The following is a 24,970-nucleotide window of genomic DNA, read 5'->3' as shown; positions in this document are numbered from 1 at the left end:
TGGAGACACTGAAGTACTATTGCACTTCAGTCTCCATCCAGAAGTTAAAATAGGGCATCCTCGGGACTATTTCAATGAGGAAGAGGAACTGTTGATGGCATTGAGTACTTCTTTCTTGTAATCTTGAGGGGGGTTTTGTGTTTTTTTGGTTGTTTTCTTTTTAATGTCCAGAGCTTCACCTTCCCTGAAGATGGGCTACTAGCCACTTTGTTTAAGTCATTTACTTTGACATAGTTGTTTCCAAGAACCTCCTATCTACTGCAGCAAGAAGCTGTCTCTAAACAAGAATCATCTTGTCAGCTGGCTTTTAAACCCTCTGAAACGGACTTTTCTTTCCCTTCTTTATTAATATTGCAATGAACTGGAAGTACTCCTACATCCTGCCAAACCTTCAACAATATTTTGGCTTTAACTCAAGAACAATTCTAAACAAAACCAAGGCAAAACCTTATTTCTTAAATCTTAAGGAAGATGCCTGTACTCTGTATGAAACTACTGATTTATCTTAATAGAAGGCAAAAAAGCAGTGTGTGCTAATTGCTCGGTCCCTGAGAACTCCGAAGAGCTGGCCCTTTTTAGCCTCAGTTCCTTTCACAGGGGACTTCCAATTTACTCAAAACTGAAGACAAAGTCAGGTTCAATTTATTTTATTCTGACATTAACTGAGTCCACTGCACTTGCTTGTGCTCACAGTGATTAATAAAGAGAAGAAATGCAACTGTCAAGCCAGTTGCACCCGGGAGAAGCCAGGTTATCTGAGGAGCGCTTGGGAGACAAAACAACACTTAATCATTTTGAAGGCAGCGTTGCAGACTGGGTGGTCTCCACCTTGCATTTTATTCCAGCGGGAAAAGCACTACTATAGCAGTATCTTCTTGGCTTACACAATAGAAGCAGACCCATGAGAAAAGGAAAAAAAAAATTGAAAAAGCAAACCAAGTATTATATGACCACAAAATATAGCTAACATGTGGATTCTGCGCCACCATTAAAGGGATGGATTTAATAACTGCTACACCCTTCCCCCTTGATTTGATAGGAATTAAGGATCAAGCCCTAGAAGCTCCTATTAACTACCTGGTTGCTGTAGTGTGTCATGAATTGACAACATTGTTTGATTTCTGCCTTTTAAATTTTGCTAAATAAATGTCTTGTGCATCAAGTCATTTTTTATACAGAGAAATACATCCAAAGGCCCATGTAAACATCAAAGCCGACCATGTAACAAGATGATTTCCCTTGCTTCCAAAAAGGACACAGGTCTTTCTGAACTTAGTAGGAGTTTGTGCACTTGCTTTTTAGTAAGTTTCAGACACCTATACCATGTATTACTTCTATGCTGCACTCTACACATTTCCTAAATCCTAGACTTGAATTCAACGTTTATTCTTTTATTAAAATAATAGCATATGCGACATGTGGGCAAATACGTTTATAAATCCTCTTCATCTTCTCTGGATGACACATAGGACACTTGTGCTTCACTCATTAGCTTCTGAAATGGATCTGCCCATAATCTTCAAATTACTTCATGCATAATTAGGCGCTTCCTGATTTTCATTACTCATGTTTATTTCTGCAATATTTACACAGCATCAAGCATAGAGCTGCCCATGTATAGATTGGAACAAATCACTAATACTATACATTTCATTTGGTTCTATTCCTCCAGAACTGACGATATGGTTTTCAAGGGCCTTGTTCCAGGCTCATCACCCAGATGTTCAGAGACCAAAAAGTCCCTGAGGTGTATAAACTCATTTGAATTTACTGACCCTTTCAGAGAAATAAAACCACAAGTAAAGTACGTCTGCCATTTTATTTCCCAACCACAGCTAAAACATATCAGCTTGGATTCACTAAAGCTGGTAACGCTTTATTTGTGATTCCTTATACACCATTTTAAAGTATTTTTAAAAATCATATTTAAAGAAATGGCAGTTTGAAATCTTTGTTGGAAAATAGTAACAATAGATCAGTTTATGATTTGTTTGCTCTCTTCTCATCAATTTAGATGAACAACTGTGCCCTGTTTAGACCAAGCAGCTGCTTTTCAAGCAGTCTTCACAAATCTTACTTTCCTTCATACAGCTGAAGTCCCAATATGTACACCGAAGACAAAAATACAATCCTATTTATTTCCAAAAAACTTTATCCTGTACTCCATTTAGCCAGTTTCTAGACTTCCACAAATGCTGTGCTTAGGTAACTGAAGCATGTGAAATACCTCTTTCAGTTCATGTACATTTACAAACATGAAGTAAAGTGTAATAGAAAACGACTTCTTAGATTTTAAGATCCTATAAAGCAATTAAACAAAATAACTGCCATATTCCAATCTATGATCTGCCAAATTTTGTTACGTTAAGTACAGGCTATGCAGCAACTAATATATTTCACTGAATACACAAAACCACAGCTCATTTTTCACAAGCACTGGTTCTTAGGCATGGTCAGGAACAAAAATCAGTGTGCTCACTAATGTATCATTTACTAACCTCGCATTTCACTTACATACGGCTTAATGAATTAATAATAATAAAAATCTAAATGGTATACAATAAACATCCTCCACAGAGTACAAATTAATACCCAAGTGACATTCAAAGCTACTTTTTTTTTATTTTAGAAGCAGCAAAAGGATGTATTAATTGATAATTCTTTCTGTACCACACCATACATATCAAAGAGTTCAGAATAGAGAAGGTGGGAAAAAATATCTGCATATGATTGTAATAAAATGTATCAAACTCGGAAGGACTATTTGCTAGCTTTGTCCTTGCTGAGATTCCACAAACTATACCAGTTTGTGGGAAGTACTTTTCCCCCCTAGAGTCGATACTACATCAGATATTTGTCTTCTAATATGAGTTTAAAAGAGTTAAATGAAGAAATAGCAATAAAAACAGCTTTAATGATCTACTCCAACTAGGTGATTTAGGCATCAATTTACAAAACCTACACCATTACTCCTACTCTTAATATGAGGCAGCATAACTGTTCTGTGTTTCTCTCCAAGTTGCCCTGAGTACCTCATGGTCGATATTGCAGCAATAAAGCGTATTTCATGTTAGTTTACATTTCTGGTATAAAGACAGGGGAAAAGGGTTTAGGTGCACAGTTAGAAATTAAAACAGATACTTCAATTCTGCTACAATTTAATAGGAAATATTCATATGATTCAGTTTCACAGCATGCGTGAATATAAATCCTCAAGGGATTTAATTAGGTGTATTTTATCATAAATTGCATTCCCAGAGCCATATGCTGCTCCTGCATCATGCTGATAATAACAAAGACAACTGATACTTAAGAGCACATCTGAAGGATGGTTTTCTGATGGCATTAGATACAGTCAAGGAATAAGAAAAACAGTGCTGAATAAAAGTATCAATGTTTTTTCCCAGTTGCTTTACCATACCAACTTGAAAGGCAGTTTATTTTATACAGTACAAATTAACCTCATGAAGTTATCCATCGCAGAATGACAAAACTTTTATCTTTTGCTTCCAATACTATAAACACTACATACGAAAAAATTCTCAGTTTGCTGTACCCATAGTTGTGCTTTATGAGAGTCTACAAAAACACTCGCTTTGAAAGTCATAATTTGGATCAATTAACCTCTTGTTTACCGGGTGGTCACTTCTGCAATACAGCAATTTCTTAATGCTCTAAGCATTTTGATAATTTTTCAAACTTTTAGGGTGTAGTACTTATTCCCTGTATTTTACTTCAGAGAAAAAGTGCCTACTCTTCAAGGACTTTGCTGTAAAGTTCTTTGTCAATACGTGCCACCAACTACAGAGTATTTGATTTTTCTAAGCAGTTCACAAAGTCAGAACAGGAGCCAATGTCTGAGTCAAAATTAGAATTCAAAATAAAGATATTATCTGAAATATAACTTAAAAATCATATAAAGGCATTTTTTAGAATTTTGAAATGTATTATATAAATACAGTTCTAAAGTATAATTCTCTCTCAGATGTTATCATGTAATACCTTCAGGTATGCATCCACATATCAGTGTTGATTTCCATGTAGTCTGCTATTTTTATCACATTTTTATACTCCCGCCTACACTCACATACACTGAAATTTCTCTTTCAAGATGACTTCTCAATTCAAAATATATCCCATAATGCAGGAATTTTCTTCTTTTTTTACATTAAGAAATCTGGCCATGGATATTTCTGTGCTCCTGTTTCTCCTGTCTGTTTTCCAGTTAGAAAAAAAATGGAGTGAACTATGATACAGATAATGTTCAACCTTGTAACAGGTTTTGAACACAGGGCTTTCTTTAAGCTCAGAAACAGATATAGTTAACACTGCTGGAGAGCTAGAATCTTTTCAGAAATAACACAAGAACTTTTAAAAATGAACTTAGCAGCCAGAATGTGTGTCTCATTGCTTCTAGACCCAACTAAACACCTTTTTTTTTTTAATCTGAACCATTTCGAAAGTGATTTTATCACCTCCCTCTGCTTTTAAAGCAGAAGTGGTTGCATTGTCATATGGTCATGATGGTCTAAGATTTTAACAAGAGCCTCAGTTCAGAAGGAGTTAAGCACTGGTGTTAGCCTAGTTTTTTAAATTCAGAGTCTTCACCTTCAGGGTGTTCAATTCCACCAGTTCTGAAGAAGGACCGATGCCCATGAGTCTCCACCATCTGCAGACTGGAATCATGAACTCAGAACCTTATGTTATACACAGAGATGAACCCTGTAAAATCTCAAACTTCCCCATGCTCATTAATTGGAGTGCTGCAGAAAGCCTCAGAATTGAATACAGTCCAAGAGCAGAAGGAGCAGAGGAAAGCTCTTTGGTGAGCTGCTTCTTTGCCTAATTCATTACTATTTCTTCTTTATCTTCCTCCTTGGCAAGGTCTCAGTCAGCACTCAAGCACACACACACAGTCTGAGGAAACAGCAAGGCAGTAATTCAAATTTGTATTACAAGTCACAGAGCACAATTCCTCCTGATTTAGCCACCATCATTAAAAAAGAGGTTAGTCAGTTATTCCTGCAAAAACATGGACATGTTCAAAGATCTAACAGAGATATTCTATTGGCATTAACTCTGGTTAGGACCCAGTCTGTTCACACTTTTCTCTGTTATTGTTTTGGTGTGTTCAGGACCTACAAGATAGTGCTGTACCTGTTAATTTCTGACAGGTCTTTTTGGACTTGCAGAATTAATTCTGTGAACTGTCTGTCACAATGGACTGATACATTAATAAAGCTGGAGGTTTGCTATCTCTGCCATTTGGAAAATTAAATGTAAATTGTTAATATTTATCAACTCATCATGAGTTGAGCACAGATTTAAATTGATTTATATTTTAAAAGTACTGATGAAGATGACTCCTGAATAAACTCACTTGCAATTTCTTCTGAGTCAGAAAAGGCCACCCTAATCTTCTATTATCAAATATTCAACAGTGCTTGACAATACTAGGAGCATTCAGCACACCTAAAGTTTCAGTGAGAAAAATATGCCGGATGAGAGAAGGGAAGGAAAGATGGAGGATGGAAAAGGACACACACACAGAGTGATCAACTGAAAAAAGTCAGTCTGTTCTCAAAAACATCTGAAATCCAGTCTGTCTGCCGCTTCAGGTTTCACTATTGCCTCTCCTCCATCTTGTAAGTCTAAATCATCTTGTAAGTCTAAATTCTGGTCTTTGCACACGATGGTTTCTAAATTGTTCAGACACAGCTCAACTAGAAATGGCTTTAGACAGCTATGTTACACCACCTTAGGAGAGACAATGGATCCCAAATTTCAATAGAGCAGGTAACATATATCAGTATCTACCAATATGATACACATGGATATCAATATGATATTAATTCAGTCATGCAGAATCAACATTAATGCATAACATTATCCACGTTGAGGTGCGTCAGAAACTTCGGTGAAGATGAGCATACTTCTCTTCTTTTAATTATTTCCATTTAGTGGCTTTGCTATATTAATTATACTCTGTTGGAAACTTTAATTTCAAATACCAGCATACAATCTCTAAGTTCCACTACTTTATGCTATACCTTGCTTCCAACTCATGGCTTGCAAGTGCCTGAAAACAGGAGAAGCTGACAACTCCCAGGTGCTGCACTATCCATTTTAACTTCGTGTTTGGACATTTCAGGCTTTTTGTGAGGCACTGGGAAAGCACAGAGCAGTCACCTAGAACAAGGCACTCCAGGGCAAAACAGATCTTTGCAACTTCTATGCAACAGCCTTTCTGGGTTGTGAGTGCACATTTGCCAGCTCATGCCCAATTTTTCATCTACCAGTATTTCAAGTCCTTCTCTACCAGGCTGCTCTCAGTCAACTCATTACCCAGTTTGTACTGATACTGGGGACTGCCCTGCCCCAGGTGCAGTACCTTGCATATTATCATATATCTATGCGTTCTACAGAACCTGTATTATAGAACAAACATATACAAAAACGTAATGTAAAATAACACTGATCCTAAAAAGAAATGATCACAGGTAGTTGTCAGAAAGCTGCTTAGTTCCAGCTTTCTGCCCTGGGCAACAGGGAAGGAGAGCTCAGCAGCAGAGTCCACAAGCACTCTTTATGCTTTCCTGTTGGGGTACATCACAGCATTCAGAAAAAAACCTTAATTTCAATCTCGGGTATAGATAAAGCACATCAGCCCTACAACAGCTTCACATGGACACTATACTATTCAACAAACATACTTACAGACATTTCATTTGTAATACTCTCTACTAGTGCAGAGGCATTTGTGTCAGGTCCTAACGATGGTACTGGCTTAGCATATAGTGCAAAATTTTCAGCGAATCATCACATATACTGAAATGACAACGATTAAATCCCAGCCAAAACCACTAACTGCAAACAAGGGAGGCAACAGCCTAGCAAAAACACCATATTAAACTTCAGGAACTCTGCAATTATTAAATACAAGGTTCAGTTAAAAATGTATTTCATTAAACAGCATAAAGCAACTAGCAAATTTCAAACTCAGTGTAGACTTGAAAGGAAGGAATACTTTCATGATTTACACATCACTAAAACTAACATTTAAGTCACATTCTGTTGATAAAATACTATTTCAAATAGAAACCATCTCGTTCTCTCAGAGTCACGTCTGCCTTGCAATGGAAACAGAATTAAAATAGCAGCATACATTTTCTTAAGGCCATAAGCAGATATATATGTATTTAAATGCAGGCATGGAAAGAACAAAGAGTTTGAAAGCCATCATTTTTATAATATTGTTAAATCTGTGCATGCATGTGCATGTACATGAGAAAGATTTCAGGCAGTGGTCCTTTGCATTCATTTTTGCTTTTTTCAAGCTGTGGGAAAGTAGCATTCTGTAGAAGACCTTTTGTGAAAAATCCTGCTGAAAATGATGCTCACTTGTTTTGAAATATGAATAAGTCCCTTAGGATTTTAAAGTTCCTTCACTCTATTTGCAACTGAAGTATAATTTGTTGGCCTCTGACACTGGCAATCTCATATTTTCTATCCAGATGACTCAAGGGGAAAAAAAGTGAGTTTATGTATACTAGGATGAGGGAAATTCAAAGAATTTTACATTTTATCTCTCGCCTAATGACAAAGAAAGTAATTCACTATCCTTTTTCATTTTATGATGTTCATTTGAATTCACCTCCTAAGCCATTTTAAAATAACATCCCAGACTCAAATATTAGCAGGTGGCTGCACAGTATCCTCTCCTTTGGAAAATATTTCAGGATTGTGCCTGAGTATTAACTGATGGTTGCAGCGCTTCCGTATCTTGTATTAATATCTGAGATATTTAGAGAATGAAAGATTCTTCCATAAAATGTAATGCTGTGATTAGTTTCTAAACCTAGCATCTTTTCCACCCACAGAGCCTTTGAGGAGCACCAGATACCACCACTGCTTCCCCCATGGTGTAGCTGGTCCTGCGGCACTCTGGGAGTTAAGCTCCTGCTGGAGTTTTGCCATGTCTTCAGGAATTAAATCACCCACAGATCACAGGCAACCCCCACTTGAGAAGTGCTGGAGTCCTACAGATAGACAGTCCTTCAAAAAAGAACCAGAAACCAGAGGGTTTGTCATCTATGAACTTTTTTTGAACTTGGGGACATCCCAAGTAACAAGTGCTATTTGGATGGACAGATACATACCCTGTCATCCTTGAGGCCATTGTTTCACTGCCTTCCTGCAGTTTCATCAATTTCAGAAATACTTTAATAAGCCAGGAAATTACTATGCCACCAACAGAACTTGCCACCTGATTCTAACATTTGATTTTGCACAAGGATAACTTTTAGTATTCAGTGATATCATACAACTTTTGGAGCTCCTTGGCAGCAGGGTTACTGTTGGACGATACTAGTCTACTGATCTCCAAATATCACCAGTAGTATGTCACAAACTCTAAATATCATCACTAGTATGTGAGCAAAGTTGCTTAAAAATAGAAGACGTGCTATGGTGCTGACATTCTACATATTGTGAAAATTTAAACTTGTCAGCCTAGTAGTTGCCAAAGCAGCTTTGCAGAACCCAGAACACCAGCAGTACTCAGCATGACTATAGCATCTGGCATGGGGGCCAGGAAGAGATCCATGAGCTTCAGCGAGCTCTGCTCTGCAACAGAGAAAACGAAGATTCATATCTAAAGGCTAACACCGATACAGAAATGGCCCTTTTTCTATCAGCTGGCTATCCCACTTTCCCTGGCAGGGTCAAACATGATGAATGAGAAAAATAGAAGGTTAACACATCTAGTAACAACATATAAGTCATGACAGCTAAAACTGAATCTGTTTCAGATTTTCACCCACTATAGTGTGACTTTCATATTACAGATGGAAAAGAGATGAAAAGAAGGAATTGGTGCTGCCCTGGGAAGAGAAAGGATGTCCCTACGTACTAAACAAGTCCCTCACTGAAATGTGCAAAGCACCTTGGCAGCAGAGACATCTTCATAATTATTGTAGTCCTGCTAACGTAAGGTTAAAAGATCCCCAGCCCTGCATGACACCAAAGACATTGGTTTCAAGAGAAGGAATCTGTGCAACTGACAGGAATTTAGGTTTACTGGAATTACAAATATTCAGAATTTCTGGTGCTGAGCAATGGTACTGAATGGGGCTTTTTTTCAGCCTGAAGAAGCTGGCTACAACTGAAGCCTGAACATATTCCAGGGTGACTATTTTTAGCCTCAACCGTTTCAGCAGATAAAAAGGAAATGGATGCTTTTTTGCTAATTACCACAAAAGCAAATTAGATATGTTCTTAAATGTAATGCCTCTGATGGCAGGGGAAAGGGAGTAGAATAACCAGTAGAAGAGGAATGTTTCATGAACTCTGGTGTTAAAAAAACAGGACAATGAGAACTCTCCAATCACAACTACTGATTTTCTTCCCCGAGGTATAAGGAAAAATCCATGCAGTATTTGCCATAAACTCATCTTAAATATGTATCTTCTCTCTGAAATATGCATCTATCTCTCTTCTTTCTGAAAATGACCTTCATGCTAGGCTTCTCTCAATGACATGCCTTTCTAAAAAGGCACAGAACACGTCCACTATGTTCACTATTAAGAAACTATTTCAATTCCAGAGAAATAAGGGGGAGCCTGGACACAATCTTGGGCAACCAACTCCAGGTGGCCTGGCTTGAGCAGGGGGTTTGGACTAGACGACCTCCAGAGGTCCCTTTCCACCTCAACTATACTGTGATTCTGTGACTCTAACCTGGAAATTATGATATTTAAAAAACAGAAAGAAGGCAAATTTCATGTCACGCTGTAATAAAGTCATTTTACGTTAAAACAAAAGGAGAAGAGTAAGTGAGCCAGCAAGTAAGCCTACACTTTTCATCTTTTGTCTCCAGGCATTTACAAAAAGGAAGGAAACTGAGATCCAGTGATCAGATCAACGATCTCTCCAAAATTTAGGAAAGTATCAGTTTCCATAACTAATATAATTCATATGCCAGAAAATTTATTAAAAAAAAGAAGAAAGCAATGTTTCATGCCTCTTTTTTTTTTCTCTACAAAACCCACTCTGCCTCCCAGTTAGCCCATACACACCTGGCTATTAGAAGCTGAAGACAACAATGGAGTAAAAAGAACATGCTAACCTTCTGCATCCAGCTGCAGATTTAAGAGGAACATGATAAAATGCCTGATGCATTACCAACCATAGGCTATTCCTTATTTATTAGCATTATGATAATGGCTGGAAGCAGAGATCAAAATTACGACCTTTTCATATCACTGAACAAAAAAGCATGGTAATATAAAAGACCATTTAAAATCCAGTCTCGGAACACCTCTTGTAAGAACAGTAAAACATGACAGACAAAATGAAAAGGACAAGAGACAGAGAAAAGGACCTAAGATTACAAAGCAATATACAGCAAGCCAACAAAAGCAACTCTCCTGACCCCTGAAATGGGGAATAACCACTCCTCTGTGCTGCTGAGTTGATCTCACTTTAACCTTATTTTTCTTACTTGCTTCTCTCAGCTACTCTGTTCAAAAAATGTGAAAAATGGACCAAAAACGGACAAAGAGACTTGAGTACTAGTGTGGCTGTTACTTTGCAGTTCAATTGTTCACAATCAGAAAAGTATTTGCCTGACTTGTAAAAACTGGTGGGTGTCCAGGAACACAAAAATAATATGAAATACATCTCTTAACAGTACTCTCAGGGCCATGATTAATAGATAATTTTCCACAAATTGCACAAAATTCTCCAGAAAACTGTGATTGGAAACATTTTAGCACATGGAAAAAAATTACATTTTTTGTACTGGATGAGTAACTCAAAACATCCCAGGGAATGTATTTTTGTACTATGCCGAATCTTACTTCAAGCTATAGAAAATGATCTTCGATATTTGAAAAATCAAGGTTGTATTGACTCACAGGTAGATGCAATCTCAGCTTGGTGTAAAAATGGCTTCCCACCCCAAACGGGCTGAGCAGTCTTTGTGCAGAATATCAGCTTTTGAGGAAAATGCACAAATGTATGCATACATATTCATTTTGGAAAGGAATTCATAGCCAACTATGCATATCTACAAGAACATATATGAAGCAGCATGCTAGTCAAGTTATTAATCTTATTCTGCCAGTAGGGGCTATTTGTGAAAAAAGAACTGGCATAATGCTCATTTTCAGCAATATACTGAACTGTCAGTCAGTCAATACTCTCACAGTATTTTAGAGAAGGCGAGCAATTTATACGCACAAATAAATTTCACTTGCTTAACCCAGACCACCAATTGTCAGGAACTTCTAGAGGCCTCCATAGTGTAGTTATAAAGACACGTGACTTTTCAAACATGGAAATTCCTTAACTGTTCCGGAACATTTTGCAGCTCATTTTTCCTAAAACCCTATCGTGCATGTTTCTTCCAGTAGCTCTTTCTAAGGACTTTCATCATACTCTTTGTATAAAACTCTTGTAGGAAAAAGCAATAAGATATACAGAATTCTTGCAATCCTGTTACAAGCTGCCATATAGGTAATCACCACTTTAGACTAACCATACTTTAGGATGTATTTTTAAGTTACTTAAGAGAACTACAGGCATTACCAGCCTCACTGCAGTGTTAAATGTTGGCTCTTGCAGGTGTTAGGTAATCCTGGGACTCTTTTTTTTTCATTTTGTACAGCTTGTGATAGTTTGGTAGTTCAGATTAGGTATCACTGAATCAGAGTCTTCCAAAATCCATTTTGAAAGGTGACCAGTACTTCAGCAGCACATTTGAGAATGAAACAAGGGCTTTGATTTTGTTTCAGTTTTTGCCTGCCATCCTCTGCTGTTGTGGAAGCGCTATCAAACAGTGCATTCGACAACTGCCTGAGCTGCACTTTGCATGCACCTTCAAAACCTGCTTGAGAATTTTGAGTCTGGTGCCTGGCCATCCCATTGTAGAGGACCTGAGCAGTCCTGGAGAGCTTTCTGTAGCTACTGAACTTGGCAATATCAGTTTGAATTGGAGCTTTGCAGAAGTCGCTCTCAGATTTTTTTTTGCTTCTCAAGTTTACCTCAAAATGAAATGTAGTTTGAGTGTATATTGTAGCAATGTGTTCCAAATATTTTTGATTTTTTTTTCCTGTGAGGAAATGGAGAAACAGAAGCAAACAAAAATGGGAAAGGGGGACAGAGAAAGAATTGGGGAAGAAGGGAGTTTGTTATGATCAGAGGGATGAAGGGAATGCACATGAGAACCAGTGAAGGATAGAAACAGGTAATTTGTCAGAAAGGATCTGAGATGGGGTGCATCCCAGTCCCCCATTTCCCTTCTTCTGCAAACAGCAAAAGCCCCTTGTGAGTATCAAAAATCTTATTCTCATCTCCTCTCAAGTCATCTGGAGCCTTAAGCCATCCTGAATGCCTGGGAGACTCCTCTCTCCCTGTGCCCCATATTTCCCAGTGCAAAAAAGCCTCTTGGGAGATCTCTCTTTCTGAGGAGCCATTAACCCCAAGGTGGTCAAACATTAGGATCATGAAATTAATGTGATGGAAGCAAAAATCTCTTGTGCCTCAGAAAGACAAAATAAAGGTACATATAACGCATCTTCATGGTGGAAAGCCAACTGCAGTAAGATGAAGAAAATAGTCTAGGTGGGTGGGACTGGCTGGGGAAGATGTAAAGCGGGGAACTATCAAACAGTAAGTATAGTGTAGGCACAGTATTTTCTGTGACCACTGCACAGTAAAACTGTCTGCAGCTGGGAATAGACTGCTCGGTTTTTAACCCACACAGTTAAAATATTTTAAATGGGATCATGAGATCCACTCCCACAAGACAGAAATCAGGACAGGTGCTTGGAAACCACACATTATTTTCCAGCTAGACTCAATAGCATCACCAGCGGTAATTGCAAATGTACAACTAATCATTAAGTTGTTACAAAGAACAAATACATTGCTAATAAAAATTTTCTAGGAAATTCAATAGCACAAAGCTTTACTAGTGCAGGATAGCAGGAGTTTCATGGTATTTGTTACCCTTCTAGAACCTGAAGTTCAGGAAAATTGAAAAAATTTAAATAAACCTACCAACAACAAAACTTTCAAAATAGAAAATACCAAGTGAAGGTCACACAACCTTTATTTTACCTTTCCAACAAGTTATCCCTAGACACACATTTGTACCTTGTATTCAAAGAGTTATGAAAATCAGCCATCTACACCCTTCCTGTAATCAAAGCAAAAGCTGCTTCTTGGGGAAAAACCTCTCCCAGCTACTACACTTGATAACACTTTCACTCACGTGTCACCAATCTCTGTGCTTTCATTATTCATCCTCAAACCCACATGTCACACTTATCTCCCACCTAACTGCTGGCAACTGCATCACAAGACCATCGTTTTGTCCTCTCACTGAAACTCTTCTGAGCAGCAGGGAAATCAAATACCACGCATCCATCAGCTGATCTTGTTGACCCAGATACAGATGGTAAAATAGACAGGATCCATATCTGCATTTAATACCAGGAGATATATAATCCCTTTTGGTCATTGCCAGCTCTCAGAAAACAAATGATTACAGCTGTTGAGAGCGTGAAGCTTAATTTCATTCTCTAGATCTTAAAAGTTTGAAGCAACTGTATTTATCTTTTAATTTTATTTCCTTCCCAACTCAATTGTAACACTTAAAGCCCACACAATAGACTTGCTATTCTGTCAGTATTATAAAGCTCATCTTTGGAGAGTCTGTCTCATATAAAGCACAACAGTAAACAGAAAAATGAATAAATGGTTTAATATAACATGGTTGTATAACTTATGTGTTTTATCTTTAATACTGTCACCCTTTTTTATGCACAAATACAGACTGCAGCATGTTGAGGGTGGGAGAGCGTAAAGGGAGTGAAAAAGTTTGATTCTACTACTCAAATACCAGACAGTATTTGGACAAAACCCAATTTCTTCTGAAGCTGTGACTGCTAGATCTGCTAAATCTCATGCTGATTCCCAACAGATCAGATTACTTTTTTTAAATCTTCTTGGTAAAAGGCAAAAAAATCTTCAAAAACATGGAAAGTAGGCATACAGAGCCTGACAATTTTTCTACAGGAAAGAAAAAACAACAGTACCATTGTTTTCACCTGTCACTGTTAGCAAACACAAAATCTGCCTTCACGTTTGTGCCTGTGTTGCTCCTATAGGAGTTGAACATGACAAAATTGAAGACCAGGAGGGGCTGCATGCATGTGAGACAGAAAGCAGAATGCTGAAAAATTCAAAGTTTGGGTAGTACATAATTAAAGCTATCAGTTCTGTTTCAGTCTCCTGCTGCGGCCTTACCAGAAGCAGCTTATCAGATCAACTATGTGCAAAATGCAAAAAAGCAGTTGGATTGGGAAACCTGTAATTAGAACAATTATGAAGCAAATACATCCCACAGACTATATTCATGTATATTTAAAATTGCCAGATTGCAATGAGTCCTTTTCTGCCACCATCACATTCGCCTCATACTCCATTTCTCCCTGATGACAAAAACCGTGATAGCAATCACAAAACTCAGTCTGAAATAAAATAGTTCACTGCACAGGAACAAACTTATGGTACTGACTTGCGAACAGCTAGAACATCAAGTCTCTAAAATGAATGAAAGCAGTAAGGAAATACTGGAGCAATTCAGATGACAGAGAAGGTTAATAAAACATAAGATACTGAAAATGTATATGATACATAGAAAACAAATTGGGAATTAGAGAAAAACATCACTTTGCCTTTTCTGCATTTCTTTTGACAATTCTAAAACTAGTTACAGATGATTCTCTTCCTGAAATGTCCTGCTTTGAATTTCTCTATTTACAACAAACTCACAGTATAAAGAGTGATTTAATGAAAACTCACATGCTTATTATATATAAGGATGCCCTTAATATAATGCACATTTCAATCCCAAATCTGATTTATTACTAGGGAACATCATAAAGTTAATTATCCATAAGATACATGAATCACATGGTAAATTCCAGACATAGCTGCTGAACTTTTCAGTAGTCACTAAATGATTTTTTTAAATGTATGTGTTGTGGTTTCCATGCCACTTCTGATACTTTCAGTCATTACCTTTTCTAGCAAGCATGCCAGTTTATGCCCAGCACTTCTCTACAAATTCTTTCCTATTTTGGACATTTTAAATATCTTTTCAGAGGTCCTTTTTGTCTAACATGGCACAGTATTAAGTGGAATTAAACTTGGATGATCCACAGTGAAACCCATACTCGAGAAGTGTGTCCTGAACGGACCATTGTAAACCTTTTAAGTCTTCAGGAAATTCAGCTTCAATCATATTTGAATATAGTCATACACTCATATGTTCAGGCATGAAGAGGCACAGCATGTGCTCTAGTAAGAGCTTTGCCTATGATAGGTCAGAGAGGTCTGCATCATCCCCCCCAGACAAAACCAGAGCAAGGTATGCCAGCCTTCATTTCCTCCCTACTTTAAATCCATCCCAAAAGTAAGACCAGTTTCAATCCTGTATAAATGTGGTGTAAGACCATGATAATACTGAAGTCATCCACCCCTAGTAAAGCAATAATAAAATCATCAAAGTCAGATATCACATTTTCATTTGTAATGAAGCACTCCTACCTTTTCAGCTTCATATAATTTTCACTAGCTGCAGGTCTGCATTCAGCACGTTGCACCACTATTCCTTCCAAAGCAAGTTTATCTAGAACGAAAAGCAAAACTGGACATTAAAATGAAAGCCACCAACATGGTCAGCATTTGAATTATTTTTCACTAACTAAGAATCTACTAAATAAAATGTAATTATAAGTTCTCAAATAAAGTTCTAAAATCTCTGTTATTTAGACACCAAAGAGATAAGCAGGAAAAACATGTTTGCACAGCTGGTATACCCTAGACTTCCTTATTTTGCCTTCAGATGTTTTATATATTAAGAACGAATCACAAAGATCAAATTTGAAGTAAAAGGTGGCAACGCCTTTCTCTAGATGTTGCACTCTGATTATCTAGGAACCATTTTCTGGAAATGTGCAATGAATACAGTCGGTGACTATAAAGAACATAATGTACAAAAAGAACCAATTATCAAGTATCCAAAATTAGTGGACAGCAAAATGAAAGTTAATTTTACTCCTATCCTCAGGAAAAGAGTTTTTCATCTTATTACAATATTAAAAAGAAGTTCACTAAAGGAACACGATGCAATAAAGTAATAATACAACATATGCTAACACTCAGGGAAAAGAAATAAAAACTTTCAGTTAATAACCTGGGACATAACATACATGTATTTTAGTTGATACTCGTCTCTCTACATTCACCTCTGTGACAGTCACTGTTATCCAATGCGACCACCTTTTTGCCTAAAGCAATGATGACCAACAGAGCAGTAACAGCCGACTCCATAAAGGTAGGGAAGCCCAAAAATTAAAGGTAACTTGATATAGAAAGGAAGAGAGAAGTTATGATGGGCAAACACCTGCATTTCTACTACAATGTTCTATTGCATAATGTGGGAGGGGAGGGGAGGGAAGGGGGAGCCTGTCAATTTGTTCATCCCTTTTGGACATCGTCAGTGCAATATGTGTAAAACAAACACCTCTGGAACAGCCTTGCCAAACAACAAACGATGAGCTTTAATGGCTTGATTAGCTCTCACTATTTAAAATGTCTTTCCAACAAAGTCTTTGCTATTGGGGTGGGGCACCACACTGCCATTGTCACCTTCAGCTGGCAACACAGACGATAACAGGAATGCTTAGAAGTACTGATGCCAAGCAACACAAGGCACTCTGACACGCCTCTGACTTTTCTATTGCCTTATAGACTAAAATATTACTACATCTGCAAATCTAAGTCTGCTCTCCCTGAATAATGCAGAGAGCAATTACTTCAACATCATGTATTTTAAAATGATTTAATCTAAAATTTTTTGGTAATCCTTGAAGGGAATAAGAATGCCATATTTTTTTCAGATAGTTTTACATGAAGCAAAGAAAATTTGTACTAAAACACTTCTGGTTTTGCAGATTTCTAGGTTTACATTCAGGAGAGACAACTTGGCAAATTTGCCTGACTTCCTATATGTTACATATAGAAAAATTCTATTGTCTTTCTTTTCTATAGAACCTAGCAACTTATTTGTGGCTAGTGGTACTAATACTACTGTTTAATTTCTAATAAGAATTTGACTCCAGCTTTTAGCAGTTGGTTCTTCTTATGATTCTATACTATTGTAAAGAGCCTTTCAGTACCTGGTGTTTTCTCCCTTTGAAAGTACTTATACACAGTAATCAAGTCACTTCTCAACCATCTTTTCAATAAATGAAGTAATTTAAGCCCATGCATTATCTCATCATAAGGCATTTGTGGCACACTTAAATCAATTTTGGGTTTCTTATTTGTGTCTTGTTCAATCTTGAAATGAAGTTAAATACAGAGACCAGAAACCAGACATAATACTATTGTACTGATCTTACAAAAAACATACATGGAGGTTAAATAACAGATACAGGAGCTAGAATTTCTCTCACCTCACTTCAGACATCTCAATTCAATCTCTGAATTCAGCTGAGAGAGGTAGGAAGGGACTGCTGAAAGAAAATTGGTCCCACCTCTTTTAGAATTCAGTTATCTGCCTTGCGCTGGATTTTTTTGTTGTGTTTTTTTAGGGGTTTGGTTTTGGGGAGGTGGGGGCTTCAAGGGGGGGTGGGCAGGACATTGCTGTCTGTGTCCCATGACCACTTCATGTTTAGATGGCTAAACTCTGTTAAGATCAATTTGTCTCTAAAAATCAAGATCTGAGCGTTCATGGAGCTGACTGGCTATTATATTACTAACACAACTGTTTTGAGTATTTTCTAAACTCACATTTTATCTATGTGCTCTGCGTCCTCAGTTCCTAGGTGTATAATTGCCTTTTGCTTGGTTAAAATGCATTGTCTATAAACAGATTCTGTGAATTACACGATCCCAGTCACACCATGACAGTCCTGTCATAGTTATTCACTGTCTGACCAGCATTTGTGTCAATCATGACATTTTATAAAGCAGTGATTCTCACTTACTACTACTGTTTTCCTTGCTAATCCTGCAGGAAGCCCTTCAAACTACAACTCCAGTGGCTTCCTATTCATAATTACTTTCTGAAAACTGTCAGTTTTTAATCTTGTTCTGTGCTTGCTAATTTTTTTTATACATAAACCGGAATGTCACAAGATTCTATGTGCAATATGAAATGCTAAGCAGGCTGCAGACATGCTGTTACTTTAAACTCACAATCTTCAAAATAAACAAATAAACAAAATTCAGTTTGTTTGAACAGAAAACCTTTGCACAAAGCCATGTTTGCTAGCATTTGTCATATTTCCAATCTTATCTATCTCTTGAACTCTGTAACAATTTTTCCACTAGTTTCTGTGGTACAGGTTCAAGGCTCACTAACCTATATTCATCTGAGCCATCCAGCTGCCCAAACACTGACATGTCACCATCAATCTCCCCGCATCTTGCAAAATTTTCAAATTATTTTTAAGTTTTAAGGATTAGGATAGGTAAAGCTGAGAGCTCCCTCATACCAACTGTTTAGGAAATGAACCTGCCAATTAAGCATGCTTATCCTCAGTATTATCATAGAATCACAGAATGGTTTAGGTTGGAACGGACCTTAAAAATCACTTAGTTCCAACCCCAATGTCATAGGCTGGGACACCTTCCACTAGACTGGGTTGCTCAAAGCCACATCCAATCTGACCTTGAACGCTGTCAGGGATGAGGCATCCACAGCTTCTCGAGATATCTTATCTTTGATGTCTTGGCTAATACTCTCTTTTAATTACCACTGATCCAGATTGACTACTTCAGTCAAATCCAGACAAAATGTTCCAATTGCCTCACAGTACAAGGCTGTCCAGTCTCCAAGAACACTGCCTTGCAGCTAAAACTTGTCTGCTGTTTAGGCTCATCCACTGTGCAAAAGCCAAGGTTTATGTCCCATTTTCCCTGGACCCTCTCAGGGATTTTAACACACCCAGAGAGTCTAGCAGAATAAATCTGCAAAGACACATGCAAACCCCTTGATACAAGACTGTAGTGGAGGATACAGTTTTTACTCTCTTTAAAGCGCAATTATCCCTCATTCACCAAACTCAAATTCAGAGACTTGGGTCTGTCTTCTCCTGTTGCAGGACCAGAGCTGTACTGAAAAGATATCCAAAGTGCTACACATCTGCCTTGGTATTTCCATAGTCACATCAGCCTAGAAGGAAACGGATGAATAAGGCATGAAAGTGGTAATTCCCTGTTAGGGAAAAGGCAATTCCCTACTCAAATTAATGCAGATAGTACAAGATAAATAAACAGCTCTGGAAGACTAGCTACGATCAATGATGAGAAGGGAAAATAAAACATCTTCCCAAGTGTCTTAAGCTCTCAGTTGCCCTAAATGGGGTGGCAGGTACAAATACACAGTAAGTGTGGCTCCCAACAGGCTAGTCTATATTACCCATAGCTTCATCATTAGCTGCCAAATGGAGCCCCTGGTGGTTTAGTGGTAAGGCGCGGCGCTGCCACCGCCAAGACCCGGGTTCGATTCCCGGTCAGGGCCACTCCCGGGCAGGTGGGGCTCGTTAGCCCTTAAAAAGGCAACCCACCTACGTCCTGAGGACCTTGCTGCCACCGTCCAAGCTCGCTTGGCCCCAGCAGATGAACCTTAGGATTAAAGGGTGGGCTCAGTTCCGCGCACACTGTGTCTCACCTAAAAAATCCAATGCGCAGGCTGGAAGGTGTAAAGACCTTCCCCGGATCTTCGCTCGCAAAGACTGGCCATTATTATTATTAGCTGCCAAATGCACGCTCACCCTGACCTCCCTGCCCAAACGCCCTGGTGCTAATTCATAAAGTAATTTCAACTGTTGTCTCAGTGAGATGATCGAGAGAGATGCTGGGGAGATGCCGATTCCACTTTCAAGTCCTGCTGACTGTCATTATCAAATTAACAGAATGTGGTAAAAGCATTTAAGGCAATTTCCACAAACAGGCATGAGAGAAATTTACTGAAATTGTGCAGAATATGGTCTGATAGGGTTTGGATTGTTGAAGTTTGGAGAGAGATGGACTGACTTGAAGATTTTTATTTATCAGTCTTCTATTTGACTGCACTCAGCTCCAATTTCCAGGCACTGGATCTGGTCCTTTAGCAACTCCTCCACTTTGTGAGCAGTGCCAACAAAGAAGGAGATGAATACCTTTCTCAGTATGCACAGTTCTCAGGCAGCAGTAAAAAGCAGATGAAAGTGCAGTAAGGACAGGCTAAGGGCATTTGTGCCTCCAGCTCCTTGACTGATAGAAGTTGCGCTGTTGCTTCCCAGCTGTCATGGTTTAACCTGTCAGCAACCAAGCCCCATGGACTGAGCAGGACCCTGCTCATTTCCAGCTGAACACCACTAATAGCCATAAATTCAGTCTAGCACATTCCTGTCAAATTTGTCATTATCTCAAACCCTTTGAGCCTCACATTAGGCACCAAAAAAGACTGCCATGGTTTAACCCCAGCCAGCAACCAGGCCCCACACAGCCACTCACTCACTCCCCCACCAGCAGGATTAGGGAGAGAATTGGAGGGGTAAAAGCTAGGAAACTTGTGGGTTGAGGTAAAAATAATTTCATAGGGAAAGCAAGAGCTGCACATACAAGCAGAGTGAAACAAGGAACTAATTTGCTGCTTCCCATGTGCAGGCAGGTGTTTAGCCATCCTCAAGAGAGCAGGGCCCCATCACACATAACAGTTACTTGGCAAGATAAACACCATCACTCCAAATGTCCCCCCTTTCCTCCTTCTTTCCCACAGTTTATATACATAAGTGTGATGTCATATGGTCTGGAATATCCCCTTGGTCAGTTTGGGTTGCCCATCCCGGCTGTGTCTCCTCCCAGACTCACATGCACCCCTAATTTCCTTGCCAGCGTGGTAGTATGAAGAGCAGAAAAGGCCTTGGCTCTGTGTAAGCCCTGCTCAGCAATAAAAAAAAAACCAACCCTCTATATTATCAACCCTGTGTTCAGCACAAATCCAAACCACAGCCCCATAACAGCCACTGCGAAGAAAGTTAACTCTACCCCAGCCAAAACCAGCACACCAGCATCGAAGTTGGAAGCCCTGGTAGCCCACTCTGCTCACTTAAACTGCTGTGCAGCTATTACATGTGTTGGCTGGACATGGAACAGCCCTCTCCTGCACTAGACCTCAGCTCTGCTCTTGCAGACTAAAGGCATTTTACAGCACCTCTCTTGCGTTCAAAGGGCAGCCTCAAAGCTGGTGCCCTTCTCAAACCACCCTTCCCCAGTAGCTATGCAACTAGAGCAGAGGACCACCCAGTCTTCACTTGGCATTCCTTTACTTAGGCATCCAAGGATACATCCTACATATTTTTACTGACCACTGCACAGAACCAGTGACCTTATGCTCAGTTGCCAGTGATGTATCAAACACAGATTAGAGCCTCTGCCCTAACTCTCCTGCAAACATATACACTGCAAGCCCTGTCTAGGGTGCATTCCTTCATATCTGGTGATGTTAAAATGTTATCCTAACCAACGATCCCAATGGTTTTGCATCAGCAATGTATTGCCTTATTGAGTACACTCTCATCAGTATCATCTCCAAAATCACGAGTAACTATCTCTTTCTTGATCACCCACTAAAAGAAAACAGGACCAAGAACCAAACCACGGGAACATTTGAGTGATAATTCTCTGCTTAACATTTGCCAGTTTGAAGCCTGCCGACAATTTTTGTATAGTGAAATGACAGGAAAACTAATATGGTATACATTCTAATACAAAATGACAAATGAAACATACTGAAAGATTTAACAGAAAAAACATCACCTGCTTTTCTGAACAAATTGTAATTAAAAAAAGGGGCAAAAAAATTTGGCTCCACCCATTTTCTTTCCACCCATATTGATTAGTATTATACTATTATCCCTTAATTTTTAACCGATTGATTTCCAAGTCAGATGTTTTACTGATTTTCATACAGTACTTTTTCATATTTAAATACCCATGTCATCCAATTCACCCTTCAAATACTGGCACAGCATTTGCTTTTCCAGCCTTGTAGCATTGCAGTGCTCAAAAATTATTAAAAATATCAACAGCATCTTGAATAGTTTCTTAGATAGCCCTTTGAAAATTCCTGAATGCAAATTTTTCAGACTTGCTGATTTGAAAATCTTCAATTTTAATTACTATGTAGAGCTGTTACTATGTAACAGCTTCAATGGCTGTTAATCAACATCTGGAGATATTATTGGAATGAGAATGTCTATGCTATCAACATCATGAGACAGGAGCTACTGAATGGTTTAACTGTCCAACAACATGGCCAATTTTCTGTGTTACGACAATTTAATGTCGTAAGGAAAATAAGCTGACTCAACAACCAAATGGATTTCATTAGCATGGTTTCCTAATACATTTCTAAAATTCTCTCCCTCTTATAGTCGAGTTTTCTCCTCATATCCTCTTGTACTGTAAAAAATAAAAGTAGCTGTTTTCTGTAATCCAGGTTATTTTCACTGACAGCAGACTGTCAGTGAGGTTGATATTCTTTGGATAGGTAAGCTGAACGATTGGTAGCTTTTCTGTAGTGTGCTCTGGTCCTGAATTCTCAGTTCCACAGCACGCTCAAGCTTCCAGACCAGGAGGTTCGGGAAGAGGGCAGAAATTCAGTAGGACTGAGGTCATTTTCCAAAAGGAAACTTGTAGGGCAGAATGAAGGGCAGATGCCTAGCCTTTTCCTCCTTGGTTTTGTTTTTCTGTTAGGTGAATAATACTGCATTTTCACTGTCTCCAGGATGGCTTGTTTGACTGAGAAGAAACTGGAAAAGCTCTGTGGATTGCCCTTTAGTGCAACCCAAAGGGGGACTAACTTGGAAACTTCTACAGCCACTCTCCTAAGTGTGTGCAAGGGTGCTTCGTATATTTTCTGGTTTAATCTGGAACCAAAACAATGTCCTTTCAATTGCTGGATTCCAGCACTATTCCTTACCTGAATGCTGGCCAATCCCAGCATACAGCTGACACTGATAATCTGTGAAGCAGCCGTCACTTTAGGATTGCTAACTACCCACCATTGGCAAGTGGGACACACCAGCTGGATAGGGCAGAAACAGTTCGCTCACAGCAAGGGAATGCACCCAGCAACAAGTTACTCTGTCTCAATCCAAGCTGCAAGCAAGAATATCTGACATGCACTTAGCACATCTCAATTGTCACACCAGTACACAACAAAAAAAGACTCTCAGAGCACAAAAATGGTCAAAGTCTTGAACTTGATTGCAAGAAATACATCCATATCTTTGCCAAAATGAGCTTCTGGATGATCTTCCAGTGCATGGACAAAAAGACAGAAAAAAGGAAATCCAGCATAGCTACACCTTCAAAAAACAGTGAGCTATATGAAACCACCCCACTAAAACTACATGCATAACAATACCATATATATCACTGAGTGCACAGGAAGAACCAGAGTTTTTTTGAAAAGTCTAGTACTACGGCACAGAAAATGGAAAATTTTCACCAAGAAATGCCAGGCTTTAGTTTTGTATCACAGATGACTGTCAGCTGAAGTGAAATAAAGTTACATGGGTTTGTGGTGATGAAAATTTTACAGCAGCTCTAAATTTTTCAAGTCTCAAAGGTTTAAATGTAAATATTCATGAACTCCACAGAGTATATTTTCCACATCAAATCCATTTTGAATATCTTATCATACAAACTACTAGAACGATTTTGCATGATCTTTCAAAGAATACTTACTTGTTCACCGAAGTGGAAAATTTCATCTGCAAGTGTTAGAACATTGCAGAAGATGATGATTTGAGCAGATACTGTTCTGTAACTTCTGTCTCTTAAAATGCAGACAGCTTAACTGGCCATGGAAAATTTCTTTTTTACAAATCCCTGCTCTCCTAGGAAATTCCTGCTCACCTATGCCAGGACACTGCTAGTTCAGCTTCAGAGTATTTCAAGTTCAATGTGTAAGATGCAAGTGCCACAGAATTCATTCTCTTAGAGTTTAACAGACAATAAGGTGGTTCAGTATTGTAGCTATGCCTGATCTAAGCCCATTAAGTAAATTTTCCATCACTTGACAATAAACTAAATTTGAATGGATGTCTCCTGTAACAGAAAAAAAAAAAATCATACTTGAAACTAACTGGCTCTTTCACTGTCTCAATTATTAATTCAATAACTATGAAAGGAGTTAATTTTGAAAAAAGTCAAATGTTCAAAAGTTAGAAACTAGTTGAAATCCCTTCGACTGAAGTTATGTTGAACATATCCATGGTATCAAAGAGTTAAAAACAAAACCATGACTAATTCCTGATAAATCAAACCTAATGAATAATATCTGCTTAATATATCCCATACAACAGCAGAAAAATTTAGTGTGTAAGTGCTAGAGATACCCTGGCAAGAAGAATAGTGAGGAAAAAAAAAAGTGCATTTATTTGCACTAGATTCAGTTATCAATTAATAAAATACGACAGTGATTACCCTACTGTATCAATAAACAGCCTCAGAGACAGTGGAAGCAGTACAAATAAAATGTTTAGAAATAGAGCAGAAGAATTTACATAAGAATAATTGCCTTTCCACTGCTATTCGGGCAAAGTAGGACAGATCTACCTGTAAAGTAAAAAATACATATTGAGAAAGATGGGACCTCCTCTCCAGGTCTAGCCCAAGCTTCCACCCGTGCTGGGGAATGCATGCTGTGGCTCCCATCTATCCGCTTCCCCAAGGAAAGACACACAGAGATGCGTGGAGAGCCTTCCCTTTCCTGCTCCAAGCTGCAAATGTTTAAAGGGGAAACCTTTTTTTAAGAGGCAACTGAGAGAGAGGCTGAAAGCACAGGAGGGAAGACAGCCATTTGATTCCGACGATGTTTCTGCCTCCCCATACC

At 38.5% G+C, this 24,970-nt stretch overlaps 1 protein-coding gene and 1 non-coding gene across 2 annotated transcripts in view; one reads left to right on the top strand and one right to left on the bottom strand.

The window, feature by feature from the left end:
• The window catches only part of GTF2F2 (general transcription factor IIF subunit 2), an 85,960-nt gene that overhangs the window by 30,531 nt on the left and 30,459 nt on the right, over positions 1-24,970 (bottom strand). The window contains exon 6 of the mRNA XM_050334079.1: positions 15,619-15,700. Coding sequence (XP_050190036.1) covers positions 15,619-15,700 — 82 coding nt within the window. The remainder of the gene's footprint in view (positions 1-15,618; positions 15,701-24,970) is intronic.
• On the top strand, positions 19,532-19,603 carry TRNAG-GCC (transfer RNA glycine (anticodon GCC)). Its single transcript has one exon. It is a non-coding gene; the product is annotated as a tRNA-Gly (tRNA).

Source organism: Myiozetetes cayanensis, unplaced genomic scaffold (assembly GCF_022539395.1).
Source record: "Myiozetetes cayanensis isolate MyiCay16 unplaced genomic scaffold, myiCay2020 scf5-8, whole genome shotgun sequence".
In the NCBI taxonomy this organism is placed as follows: Eukaryota; Metazoa; Chordata; class Aves; order Passeriformes; family Tyrannidae; genus Myiozetetes; species Myiozetetes cayanensis.
The sequence above is the reverse complement of the archived record's forward strand: the minus strand, read 5'-3'. Positions and strand labels throughout refer to the sequence as shown.